This window comes from Tauraco erythrolophus, chromosome 3 (assembly GCF_009769465.1).
Source record: "Tauraco erythrolophus isolate bTauEry1 chromosome 3, bTauEry1.pri, whole genome shotgun sequence".
Classification (NCBI taxonomy): domain Eukaryota; kingdom Metazoa; phylum Chordata; class Aves; order Musophagiformes; family Musophagidae; genus Tauraco; species Tauraco erythrolophus.
This window is the reverse complement of record NC_141467.1, coordinates 50,466,612-50,479,939: the sequence shown is the minus strand read 5'-3', so window position 1 is coordinate 50,479,939 and position 13,328 is coordinate 50,466,612. Positions and strand designations below refer to the sequence as shown.

At 34.1% G+C, this 13,328-nt stretch overlaps 1 protein-coding gene across 4 annotated transcripts in view; it reads left to right on the top strand.

The window, feature by feature from the left end:
* The window catches only part of SMCHD1 (structural maintenance of chromosomes flexible hinge domain containing 1), a 92,369-nt gene that overhangs the window by 25,702 nt on the left and 53,339 nt on the right, over positions 1–13,328 (top strand). For all 4 annotated transcript variants that reach the window (XM_086608581.1, XM_086608580.1, XM_086608584.1 and 1 more), the window contains 14 exons: positions 622–704; positions 825–955; positions 2,226–2,340; positions 2,490–2,609; positions 5,536–5,702; positions 7,708–7,801; positions 8,052–8,262; positions 9,090–9,207; positions 9,311–9,494; positions 9,995–10,192; positions 10,326–10,439; positions 10,804–10,910; positions 11,183–11,265; positions 11,417–11,530. In XM_086608581.1, coding sequence (XP_086464707.1) covers positions 622–704; positions 825–955; positions 2,226–2,340; positions 2,490–2,609; positions 5,536–5,702; positions 7,708–7,801; positions 8,052–8,262; positions 9,090–9,207; positions 9,311–9,494; positions 9,995–10,192; positions 10,326–10,439; positions 10,804–10,910; positions 11,183–11,265; positions 11,417–11,530 — 1,839 coding nt within the window. The remainder of the gene's footprint in view (positions 1–621; positions 705–824; positions 956–2,225; positions 2,341–2,489; positions 2,610–5,535; positions 5,703–7,707; positions 7,802–8,051; positions 8,263–9,089; positions 9,208–9,310; positions 9,495–9,994; positions 10,193–10,325; positions 10,440–10,803; positions 10,911–11,182; positions 11,266–11,416; positions 11,531–13,328) is intronic.

Here is a 13,328-nt window from a genome sequence, read left to right as displayed (position 1 = left end):
CAAACTTGCGCAAGTGGTTTGGCTGACTATTTCTCCTGTGTATTGCCACGTATCTGACAGAACTTTGGTTGTATTTACCATTCACTAAATTCTTGAACTGTTTTTACAATTTTCTTTGTGTTCTTTTTGTAGACAAATAATCTTCCATTTTAGAAGTTGTGCAACATTTCCATTCAGGTTTTTCCAAGGAGTTCATTCTTCCCTCAATATTTTAACAAGTTAGAGTCAGTTTTTTACATACTTTAGGCTTTCATGTGAATCATACAAATGCATTCCTAATAATGGAAAAGGACAAGTTTGTCTTCTGGTAAGGAGCCTGTTAGTTCATCACTGTTCCTAGGTACTTGCAACAATTGTGTTCTTACCATCAACAGAGATATGAGAAATTCAGTGATGAAACAAATCATAAATTATATGTACAAAAGCTTTTTTTTTAAATCAAGATATTCATTTTTATGGTTCTGACAGTGCTTAGCTCTTGTCTGTGTTCAGTGAACATGTTATCCTAATTGCTCAGAAGAAACTATAGTGAGTGTGTGTCTGTTTTCTGAGTGCTGTCTTTCAAGAACCAGATTTTAATAGGGTTACTTTTCTTCTCTTTCTTTTCTTTAATTTCTGTAGCATTTGCCCTTGCTGAGTTGATTGACAATTCTCTGTCAGCTACATCCCGAAATACTGCTATTCGGAGCATACAGATAAAATTGGTAAGATAGAAATATTCTACTTTTTTTAGGTGCAGTTTGCATTATCCTTCTTGGTGTTTTTTTTTGTTTGTTTGTTTTTTTCCTGGTGCTACTTGTTTTTTGTTTTTTTACCCCAAACAGTTATTTGATGACTCCCAAGGAAAACCGGCTGTTGCTGTTATCGATAATGGAAGAGGAATGACTTCTAAACAGCTTAACAACTGGGCTGTATATAGATTGTCAAAGTTTACAAGACAAGGTGACTTTGAGAGGTTAGAAAATTTTAAATCATTTTTGCAGCAATTAGCAAACTGCGAGGGTTCACAGAATATTATTTTAAGACATATCTTTATACCAACACTTAGCTGAAACCTGTCGTTCTTTGATTACGTATAAATAGACACATACTTTTTGTAGGTAGGAAACAGAGAAGCTTTGTAACACAAAACTACTCTTCTAATATGATAGTGTAAGAACATTTTTTTTTTTTTCTCGTGGACTTTTTTATGCTGTCTTTGACTTGCCTATGTATTGCTAAAGGCATTCTGTGCTCTGCAGAAGTGTTTTTATAGTGTGTTCATCTGTTATCTGAATGCCTTTCAGCAGTGCATTGAGCAATGCATGCAATGTCTGTTATGCTACTGGAATAACAGATACAGGGGTTTGGCTTAGGTTTGTGGTGGGTTTTTTGTATCTTAATTGTGTACAATGTGATGCAAAATTATACCTGAAGACGTCTGTATTTTTTGAAGGAGGCTGGACTTTGCTTAAACAAGGTAAGATTGTTCATCCATCAAAGCTGACTTAAAAGACATGGAATTTAATTATTGATGGCATATGTAGTATCTCCAATAGCGCGTTGGACAACAATAATAGTTGTCATTATTTCCCATTTTGACTCAAAGGTATTTCTTTGAAGGGATGATGTCAGAAAGTCCAGGCTTGCTTTTTAAGCCATTTTCATTTGTAGCAGCTTCACAGTTAGTATCTTGCCATGGTCAAAGAGAGAAGGTTGAGGGGATTTACCTTTTACCATCTAGTAAAACTGTGTAATTGTTGTTACTGCAGTACTTTTCGTACAGACCTATTGACCATGTCCTTGTTTCAGACTTAACAATGGAGAAGAGTTTTCAGAGTAAAAGCTTGTATCAGATTCTCCCTGCCAAATATTTTACTCACTTTCATCTGAACTTCATTGTAAAAATAATGGTACATAGGTAGTAATAAGCAAAAGAGTTATTCAGATGAAAAAGTTGAACTTGTATGTTTGAATAAGACTTGGTTTGCTAGAAAGAACAGAAATATCTTACAAGATGACTTCAGAAAATAGTTACTCTGTCATCATCCTTTTTAAAAGAATACATCAAGAATTTTAGGCACACACATTTGAATGGTGCAATTATGATAGGTCTAAAGTGAAGGATTTTTGAACAAAGTGATTGCAGGAAGAATTTAATACAAGCTGCTTAGATCAGAGGTGTCTTTTTTTTTTTTAATTAGTTTCGTCTTGAAAAAATTTATTAAAGCCACTTTTACTCTTAGTGATCATTCAGGATATGTACGCCCTTTGCCAGTGCCTCGTAGTTTAAATAGTGATATCTCGTATTTCGGAGTTGGAGGCAAACAAGCAGTGTTCTTCGTTGGACAGTCTGCCAGAGTAAGTAAATGTCAATCTTTATTTTAAAACATTTTTACATGATCAGATTTCTATCATCCTAGCTTTTAATCACAGCATTAAACTATTTTATTATGTTCATTTTAAATCTTATTTTGATTTTTAAATACTCTTTTTTTTAATAAAATCAGATGATAAGCAAACCTGCAGATTCTCAGGATGTTCATGAACTTGTCCTTTCTAAAGAGGATTTTGAAAAGAAGGAGAAAAACAAAGAAGCTATATATAGCGGATACATTCGAAACAGAAAGGTAAATAGCCTTAGTACTTTCTCGTTTTTAATTGAAAACCTTTTCTAGGTTAACATGATTTCATTATGTAATATTCTTGTAATGTTTATCTGGAGGTATCTTGGTCTTACTAAATCATTTGCACCCTGGAGTGTAAAAGGAAGTAATGGGAAACTTGAAGACACTATATCATAAAGGCTTTATTTGTATGTGATTCTTTTTTCTCTTTTCAGTTTAGCTTGAAGGACAGAAATGCTGTATAGTTTGACATACTAGGTTAAGAAAAATATTTTACAATACCTTTCTAAGAACAGGAATTGTTTCATTATGTATGAAACAAAGAAAAATGTCTGTTCTCTAAAATAGTAGGGAATAAATTAGGGAAATAAACTGTGCTTATATAGAAATATGTACAACAACTAACCTGCATATGGGAGAAAAGTTTGGCCAGATTAACAAAACCCGGAGGTTTCATAAATCTTCACTAATTTTGTAAAAGAAATGAACTATTTAGTTGAAAATTAAAATGAACAGTCTTGATGGTTTTCATAAAGAGGAAAAGCTTAAGCAAAAAGCTGTAAGACAAGGAGGAAGACCAAAAAGAACTGTTCTTTGGACATTTTTGAGCAAGGAGATAAAGGCAAAGATATAGCTAAGGGTGCAGATGGGAGCATAAGTGGGTGCTGCATATGATGAGGTGATCAGACCTTGATTATAGCCTATATCTTGTGGATTATATCAGTATTCTTGGCCTTTTGTATGAGTGAGAAAGGAACTGAAGATAAATAAGGTTTTTATCAAGCCACTCTTGAGTCAGTGACTTGCGACAAAGAATGAGTCATCAGAAATGTGCAAGTTTTATTTTTAATCTGTGCCATAGAGATGAGAAGGTAGAGTCACAGAAATAGAAACTGAAAATAAAGCAGATAAAATATGTTTTTTGTAGAGGGCACAAATGCTTTCCCTCCCCATTTGATATTAAAAAGGGAGAGTGGAGGATAGAAAAGTAGAGAATAAGCTAACAGATATTAGTTGGAGGAAACTAGCTGAATGAGATGAGTAGATACTACTAAAGAATTCAAGAAGGTGGTGCAATCAACTGTTTGAAAAGTTATTGTGGTAATGTAAAATGAAAGTTAAGCTGACGCAGTTTAAAAAAAAAAATTGCAAGTAAAGTTCTGTTGAACGTAAAAGAATAACTTGTGAATATCCAAGAGGGAAAAGATTATGTGGAGCACTCAAGTAATAGAAGTGAAGTGTGGAGATAATGGGTAGACAACTCAAGTCTAAAAAGTTTTTACAAATCATTAAAATAGCCAGGCCAGTTTGTTGTACTGATGTGAAATTAAATATGTGAATTTATCTCTTTAATGTCTTGAAGAATGGTCTGCAGTGCACGTAAGTGAGCAAAAGAATACTATGGCAGAAATAGAAGTTGTAATGAATTACCACAATGTGAGAAGAATAATTGAATCTTTGAGACATTGAGTTGGTAAAGGAAGCTGCTTTTGCAGAGAAATCAAGGTGTAATTAATATCAAGCCTAACATATTACAGAACACTGAAGAGAAATGACACTAATGACACCTCAGCTGATCATCTTCTCTTGATGGATAATAGGCACCTGTCTTTACTGCACTTGCCTTTTTGGACCATTTAATATTGCCAACAAGTAAATACTGCTTTTCTGGTCGAGATGGATGCTGGGAATGTAGGGGAAAGTGCTGTGGTAGTTTGTCATCTGTAGTGGGAAGGCAACGAAAGTTTGGGAACAGCATTTTGGAGGTACTTTCGCTCTGTAAGTTGTGCAACATTGGTGTGCGGCTTCTAGATCATTGGCCGAATCCTACAGAGGTGCGGACCAAGCAACTCTGGCTTTTCTTTATTATCTGTAATCTCATCGTTATCACAGAAAGAGCCTCTTGTTTGGATGAAATCAGCAAGACTGTTAGGTTTAAAAGAGACTATGCTATGGGCAGAAGAATGCATTTGAAGAATTGCAATCTTGTTGGATGAAAGTTCCCACAACTGCTTAAATTATCCTGTTGGTTAAGGAGAGCACTTTTATTCCCTGGGGAAAGTAAGTCTTAAGAGAACACCATTGACTAACGTATTTCACCCACCTACAGTCTAGTAGGATGTGTATCCTTTCATGACTTAGTGATGTGTTTCCTTTTTGCCTGCTTTCCTGCAAAATAAGGCATGAAGCTGCATTTACTACAGCATGGAAAAGCGTATTTTCTCGGTTGTAATAATTGTTTACAATTGCTATAAAGATCTCAGTCTTTGTATTAAAAATAGCTTTTTTTTTCTGGATGCACCAAATGTAAAGGATTATCCACTGGTCCAACACAAAGCATGACATCAACCACCATGTTTCTTTGCAGCTTAGAAACCTCCTATTATAAGTGTAGAGTGCATCTGTCCAGGAGAAGACAATCAGCACTTTCTGGAATCAGGAACTTCTCTTTCTATGAGACTACTGGGTATTTCAGCTAGAACGAGGATTCACCCATTCTCTTTCACAGCAAAAGCATGTTTCTTCCATTTCAATTTCTGTTATAGAAAGCAGCCTATCTATTTAAAAGCAAATTTTTTTTTCTGACTTGGTTTTCTTAAAGAAGACTTATGTCTTGTACACGTAATCATTCCATTTCATGGATAAGAACATGGACATCATACAGTGAATTGAACATGATTAAATACATTTCTAGATTGAACACTTCAAATGCTGTGATGAAAGTGAGTTGAAAATGAACTGGATCAGAGATGTCAGATTCTCAGTTTATTGACTTCGGAAGCTTTTGTTTTAAGTGTTAATCCTTTATGATACTTGACATCGTGTTTTCTGTATTCTTTTCCTGTTCTGTTTTTTAATCCCTTTCAAACCTGATGGGAGTTCAGAAATTAATTACATTCCTGCTGTTATTATTTTACTCTTTTTGTAGCCATCTGACTCTACTCATATCACAAGTGATGATGAAAGATTTCTTCATAATCTAATATTAGAAGAAAGAAATAAAGAGAGTTTCACAGCAGTTGTCATTACAGGTGTACAACCAGATCATATGCAATACTTGAAAAACTACTTTCATCTTTGGACAAGGCAGCTGGCGTAAGTTCATGATTTAAAAGATTTGATTTAAAAGTAGACTACTAACCAAGTCAGATAATTATGAATTGCTTCCTTTTTGTACTTCGTCATTTACTTTATTTCTGTTAAGGCTGTTGATATATATGTTGTTCATGCCACAAATTGGTCTTCCTAGCTAACTGATTTTACAGAAAATAGCACAACTGAATGGGGCTCCCCATCCAAACAAATGTTTCCAAACATCAGTTTCAGTGTGACTTGATAATCGATACATAATTATCAAATTATTCATTACCTATTCAATTTAATAGTTATATTATTAATGTAATTATTAGCTATCTAATTATTAACAACTTGATAAGTTACTGTTCTCACAGCTGTGCTCCTAACCTTGATATTGAGCTTTGTGTCTACTTTTTTTGGTTGGTTGGTGTTTTATTTTTTTAAAAAAATGCTGCTACTTCATCCCAGTTCGAGGGAGACTGATACATGATATTGTCCACTCGGTACTACAGTAGTGTTATCAGTGGGCCTGCAGAGCTTGGAAGTGTGAAAGTCTGTAATACCTGTGAATTGTGTGCGCTTGTCTGTTAAGATGGTAGATCTGCGAATGTAAACTGAACTATGAAACTGTGGCCCAATCTTGAAATCTGGCAAACTACAGAGCTTGATTTTCAAGCTGTAATTTTATTTTTGTGTTACCTGTAATCTAATAATAATAGATAATACTTAGTATGAGAATTAGTATAAGAATTAGATAATACCTTATTATATGAAACATCATTCAGTGTTGCATGAAAGAACATGTGGCCGAAATCCTTTTTAAGATCCCTCATTAGCTTCTAGGTGCTCTTCTGGTGAACACCCACACTTAGGTGTATGTTAGTTCATTCCAGTGATGCCACCCTGCTATGCCTTTTCCCACACATGCACGATACCAGTTTCATTCTGGTCCAGTGGACTACCACACAACCCTCATATTGTTTCGGATGCTTTGAAGTGGAGAGAGGGGAGGTGAACCCCCAAAATAGTTATGTCTTAAGGGCACGAGAGCACCTTTGAGGTCTGGAGAAGATGCAGACAAAATGCTAAGCTACTCGTCTGCTCTAAAGTCCTGACCAATGGGGACCGTGAGGAACTTTTGTCTGGGAATCGAGATTTCTCCTTGGGGCGCATTTAGTGCAGTGGATGTCAGAAGCAAAGCAATTATAAACACTTGCAGGTGCATTAAACTTCCTTCATACATTCAATCCTATTGACTTGTATAATCTCATTTTTCTGCAAACCACCACCCTGAGGTTTAAGGACTCAGTCTTTGAAGTTGGAAGAATTAGCTAGCTTGCTGAAAAGTTGAAGGATTAAGTTCATCAGTTATGAAAATAATTAATCTATCTGATGATGTGGATTTTTTTGGAGTTTCTTAAATGAGCACAAGTGCCATTAAAAAATAATCTTTACAAATATAAAAATTATTTCTGATATGCAGTTCACATCCGTGACTGCTGCCTGTATGCAAATGAGGTATCTTTACTGTTTTGTAAATAACTTAAAGACAGTGATTGTTTGTTAAACGCATCTATTACTGTTATATGATCAATACAAAGATGATATCAGAAACAATGTGTGGGAAGCGTTTTGGCTCTAGTTCATTTTAAACTCCAAAGTGCAGAGCAAATTACAGTAGTTTTAGTTAGCATTAGTTTGCACTTTGATGTAAAGGATCTGTAGCCTTTTAACAATCATAATTTCTTTTACTTATGTATTATTTTCCAATTTGTAATGTTTTAATTATTTTATTAAAAAATTGATCCTAATATGTTTGTACATGAAGGAGATGAGAATTGAAATTCCTTTAAATCCTCTGTATCACATATACATGTTGTGACGGAGTTGATTTATAACAATGCAATGAACCAGTTATGTTTTATTAAAAATATGAGTTTATTTAGATTTCTGGAAATTATAATGTGGAATCTTTTTATTTCACTTTTTGAATATTTTTTTTCTAATTTAAAATGTATTTCAGACATATCTATCATTATTATATCCATGGACCAAAAGGAAATGAAACTAATGCTGTAACAAAAGACATAAGCCCTTTCAACAACATAGACATTCAGGTAAGAGGTTTTATATTTATTAGTCAAAATTCTTATTTCATGTTGTGCCTGTTTCTCTTTAATCATACATTTTGAACTTCAACAGCGTTTTAAGACATGTATGTAATTTAATTTTTGAAAAGTAATACTATTTGTTATTGCAACATAGGAACTAATTCATTTTGCTAACGGTTAAGATAAATGTCACAAATGCTAATTAATGTAGGTTTTTTGGTCTAAGGAAAATCAACTCGTTTTATTTTTTTTCCAGATTTCAATGTTTGAAAAAGGAAAAGTACCGAAGATTGTCAATCTTAGGGAGATCAAAGATGACATGCAAACATTGTATATAAATACTGCAGCAGATAGTTTTGAGTTTAAGGCACATGTTGAAGAAGAAGGTATCGTGGAAGGCATCATCCGATATCATCCATTTCTGTATGATAAAGAAACATACCCAGATGATCCATGTTTTCCATCAAGTGAGTGAAATGTTTCGCTGTTTATCGATCCTGTTATAGACAATCCTACTACTCTAAATGTTTTAATGAGATAGAAACTAGAATAATTTAAACTGAAATGTAAATTGTTACCTAATTTTCGTTGTGGCAGAACACAAAAGTTCACATCCTTTGGGTTGAACAAATCCTGTGAGCAAGTTGTCTGTTGTGGTAACTTGTTCGTGTAAACCTGATCTTTGGTGTAAGACCATCTGATTTCAAACTGTAAACTCTTACGGAATGCAGTCTGATTGAAACATTTCCACTTTCCTGAGTGTTAGATCTTTGCTTGGAGAAAATAATGAAACACCATCAGTTTGATTCAAGAGATTCTAACATCAGAATAATGCAGAGAAAAACATGTAGTCTAAGTCCTTTATTTAAAATTTGTTTTATCCTGTCTTGATGAGTTTTCAGATGCTAAGGTTTTAAAGTAATTTGTGTTGGTAATTATTTTTTTTTTGGCAAAACAAGTCTTGATTTTAATTGTGACAAGACTTTATGGTATTAGAAGAACATCAGTTGTAACTAAGGGGAAAAAGTAATTTTTATTCGAATGTGAAATTTGAAAATTTGATAATATTATTCAATCCCTGTTTAAAATTTTTCCTCAGCTTTTCTGCTTGGTATTTCTTAAACAGAAAAAAAAAAAATCCCTATTGTATATATCTAGCTTGATATCATGTGTACTGCTATTGTGCCTGACTTAATAAGTATAGATAGTCTTTAATTTACACTGCTCCGTTTTTTGGTATTATATTAGTTTTTTAAAGAAATTTATTCTAGTGACTGTCTTCTTTTTAATCAAGAATTAAATGATGATGATGATGACGACTGCTTTATAATAGAAAAGGGTGCCAGAGGAAAAAGGCCTATTTTTGAATGTTTTTGGAATGGAAGATTAATACCATACACAACTGTGGAAGAGTAAGTGATAATCTGTTTCTACAATGGAAACCAGTCTGTTTCTATAATGTAAACCTCTCTTTATAAAAAAGGGTTTTAATGTCTTTCTCCTTTTTTGTTTAAGTTTTGACTGGTGTGCTCCTCCAAAGAAAAGAGGATTGGCACCAATTGAATGCTACAACAGAATTTCTGGTGCGTTATTTACCAATGATAAGTTCCAGGTCAGCACAAACAAACTCACTTTCATGGATCTGGAGCTGAAGCTAAAAGATAAGAATACTCTGTTCACAAGAATCTTCAATGGACAGGTGATCATTTTATTCTGTTAAGTATTTCTTCTTGGCAAAGTTTAATGCATATAATATAGAAACCTTTACTCACTGGTCATTTGTTTGTGTCAGTGAATATTGCCAAGTTTCTGAAGAACTTTCACCTTAGGTGCTTTTGCAGGACTTTGTAGCAGACAATGCTTTCAGTTTCAGTAAGTAGTAAAGCTGACTCTTGAAATCTGAAAAAATAATAAGATTTAGTCTTTTTCCTTTTATTTTCTTAAACAGTATCTTCATCTAGTTGTTATGTGACAGTTTTTGTGGAAAGACCCTCTTCATAGAGGAATGTGGGTGCTGAGGGAAACACATTCTCTAACTTGAAGTGTAGATTTCCTAGAATTCTTAGTGTTTCCAAGCTGAAGAATCCTTTTTTTTTTTGAGTACAGTATTGCTGTACTCTTGTATATACTTCTCAAGTTGTCAGATTTGAATTTTCTAATACATTAATAATATGTATTTCATTTGTAATCTCTTTATAGGAGCAGCGAATGAAAATTGATAGAGAATTTGCTTTGTGGCTCAAAGACTGTCATGAAAAATATGACAAACAGATAAAATTCACAGTCTTTAAAGGAATAACTACACGTACTGATTTACCATCCAAAAGAATGCAGAGCCCTTGGACAATGTATGCTGCAATAGAGTGGGATGGGAAAACATACAAATCTGGACAGCTGGTAAGTTAGTTGCTCACTGATGTTGGGCTTTTGTCTGTTTTGTAATAGAGCATTGGAACCCTATAAAAGGCAAATGCTATGCATTTGCTGCAGAAGTAATGTATTGACATTAATTCTTGTCTTCTCTTTACAGGTGAAAACTATTAAAACTCTTCCAATATTCTATGGAAGTATTGAGAAATTTTTCTTGTATGGAGACCATGATGGGGACATATTTGCCACTGGAGGAGAGGTTCAAATTGCTTTGGTAAGACAAATATAAAAAAGATTTGCATATCTAGTACGCCTATGGAATCCTTAAGTCTGACCCAGGATTATGTTTATTTAAATGACTTTAAATAACTGTTGAAAATTATGGTATTTTTTTGAGATTCAGCAATCTGGAAATAATCGAACTGCCTAGTTACATTAGTTTCAATGTAAATATATTAAAATTATTATTAATGATCAGTGATCTGATTTAGTTAAATTTGCGTATGAAACAGTATCACAGTTAGTATCAATAGTATATTGCATTATGTCTATGTCTACTTGGCTAGTCCCTTGATAGAGAGGTATTTCTTCTCTGACATATTATAATCTGGCTGTTTATAACTACAATTTTTTTTCAGGAACCTCAGGCATTGTATGCTGAAATGAAAACTATTCCAATCTCAAAACTTGACAGAACAGTGTCTGAAAAAGCTGTTAGAAAATACATAGAGGATGAAATGGCAAGGTAAGCTCTAAATTGTAATTATGTACTTGTGGAGTTCCTAATAACAGTTTTAGTATTTCTTTAGAAAAAACAAAAGTTCCATTTCATTCCTAAATGAGAAACCAGTCAAGTGTTTCAGTAGAAACAAAAAAGTAATAGAACTCTAAACCAAGAAGAAATAGTTCAAGTTGTTTTTTTTCCTCACAAAAATAGCTTGCTGTATATTCTACTAAAGATAAATTGCCCTGTTTCTTAACTCCCAGAAAAACTGTTCATTCTTTCTTTCTCACTAGACTTCCTGACAAATTATCAGTAACATGGCCTGAAGGAGATGAGCTATTACCAAATGAAACAAGATTTGCTGGTACACCAATAGGTATACTTTTTTCCTACAAATATTAAAAAGTAAAATGTCAATTTAAAATTATATTATGTGCTCTTGTTAAAAAACAAGCGTACAGAAATCTCTGATCGCTTATAATACACAGTATATTTTAGAAGTCCATTATTTTTCCTTTTAAATACAGGCGCGTTAAGAATAGAAATTTTGAATAAGAAAGGAGAAGCAATGCAAAAACTTCCAGGTACAAGCCACGGAGGTTCAAAGAAACTTCTTGTTGAACTCAAGGTTATTTTACATTGTAAGTATTTCAGTATATTTAAATGAGTCTTTATTATTTTAAAAATACGTGATGGATAATGTATTTCTTTTTCTATATACATATAATACGTATTAGAATTTGATAGATGGATATAGCTTTTAATTTTAAGGACCACATCCCATCAGAACGTGTAGTAGTCCAAAGCCACGTTTCATGAAATGACAATTGCTTCAATCCCAAGTATTTCATATCTTAATGCTACATTATGAATACGTCTTCTGTCACGTGTAGGGAGGGCCTATCAGTTCCAAGCTATCTAGTTAATATGCATAAGAACATGGTTAAAATGGATAACGTTTCTGTAATTAACACAGCGATTCACATGAGCTGCGTAAAAGTAGGGACCAGACTTGTTTAGTATCCAATGTAAAGTCACTTCAGAATTTTAAAAAATCAAGTTTATCGTGAGTTACTGATTTTTGGTTTCCATTTTATGGGCACTTCACTTGATATTCTTACATTGCATTTGTTGAAGAATTGAGTTCTATCCGAGGCAGCTGAAGTTACTCATTTGTGTGTTGAACACAGAATTAGAATACTAAATTCTCAGAAAACTCCAATCCTGCACATGTCAAATATATTTGAAACTTACAGAAACTTAAATTCTTGTTATCCCTGTTTCTTTCCATATACAAGAGGAAAATACAGTTCCTTTTTCTGATAAAAGCTGTAAAAGTGAAACACTGAGGTTACTGTAGTGATATATGTCAAAGGAAACCAGATGAAAGTATCTTAGCTTCAGTTTAGTATCACAGTGTCATAAGACTACACATGGTATTTTAGTGGCACTTGTTGTATGGGAACTGTCTGCTGTGCGTGTCCATTGTCCAAGACATAGTGCTGGGGCATAAAGAGTTTGGAAGTGAAAAAAAAAAAAATTCACGTAATACAGATTGTCAGATTGTATTTACCAACAGCCTAGGGGACAAATCAGTGTTTTGCATGGTGTTTTGTCAATGTTGTTGCTAGAAGAAAAAAACTAAGTTTGCCCTTTGCCTCCGATCACTGAAAAGTCTATCTTCAGACCTTTCATGTCTCCTGGCCACTTTGATTCATTGGTAGAAATTTGTACTTGCAACTGTTTTCACTGCTTCCTATCTTAACTTTTGTCTCTAGTCAATTGAGGAATTACTGGTGTAATCCGCCTGTTTTTCACTAGGATAACGAGTAAGTCCTGTGAGAGTTTGGGCATGGCACACTGGACAAACTCAGACCTCTAGTCTTTCTTATAATACAAAGCTCTCATTTGTACTGAAGTGGTTACGCTCATATGAAGGCCAGCAGCAAACATAACGTACAGAAATTTCTCTTCACTTTTGAAGAGTGGAATACCTGGCAAAATGTACTGCAGAATGCCAAGAGAGTTGAGCTGTGAGAAACTTCTTATCTGGTCTGTTACAAGGGAGCCTTATACTAGGTTCAATTCAAAATTAGGGTTTGAATTAGAGTTGAGAGAATGAGAAAATTGAGCGTTCTGGTGGGGACAAAAGGAGCTGCCAATGGAAAGGGTGGGATAGCAGGAGAACTAGACTGTGAGAAACTTGTTGTCTGGGCCATGGCAGGTGTACCTTGTCCAAGGTTCGGACCAGGGAAGCAGGGGCTGGCAAGACAGCCGGGATATAAAAATTTTTTTATCTGCGCCATGATGAGGTGGGGCTTGTAAGGTTTGGCCAAAAAATAAATCTGGGATTATGGGTTAGAGCTGAGAGAAGGAGAAAGCTGAAGGGTCTAGGTGGAGCAGGAACAGAAAAGGCTACCACATGAAAGAGTAGGATAA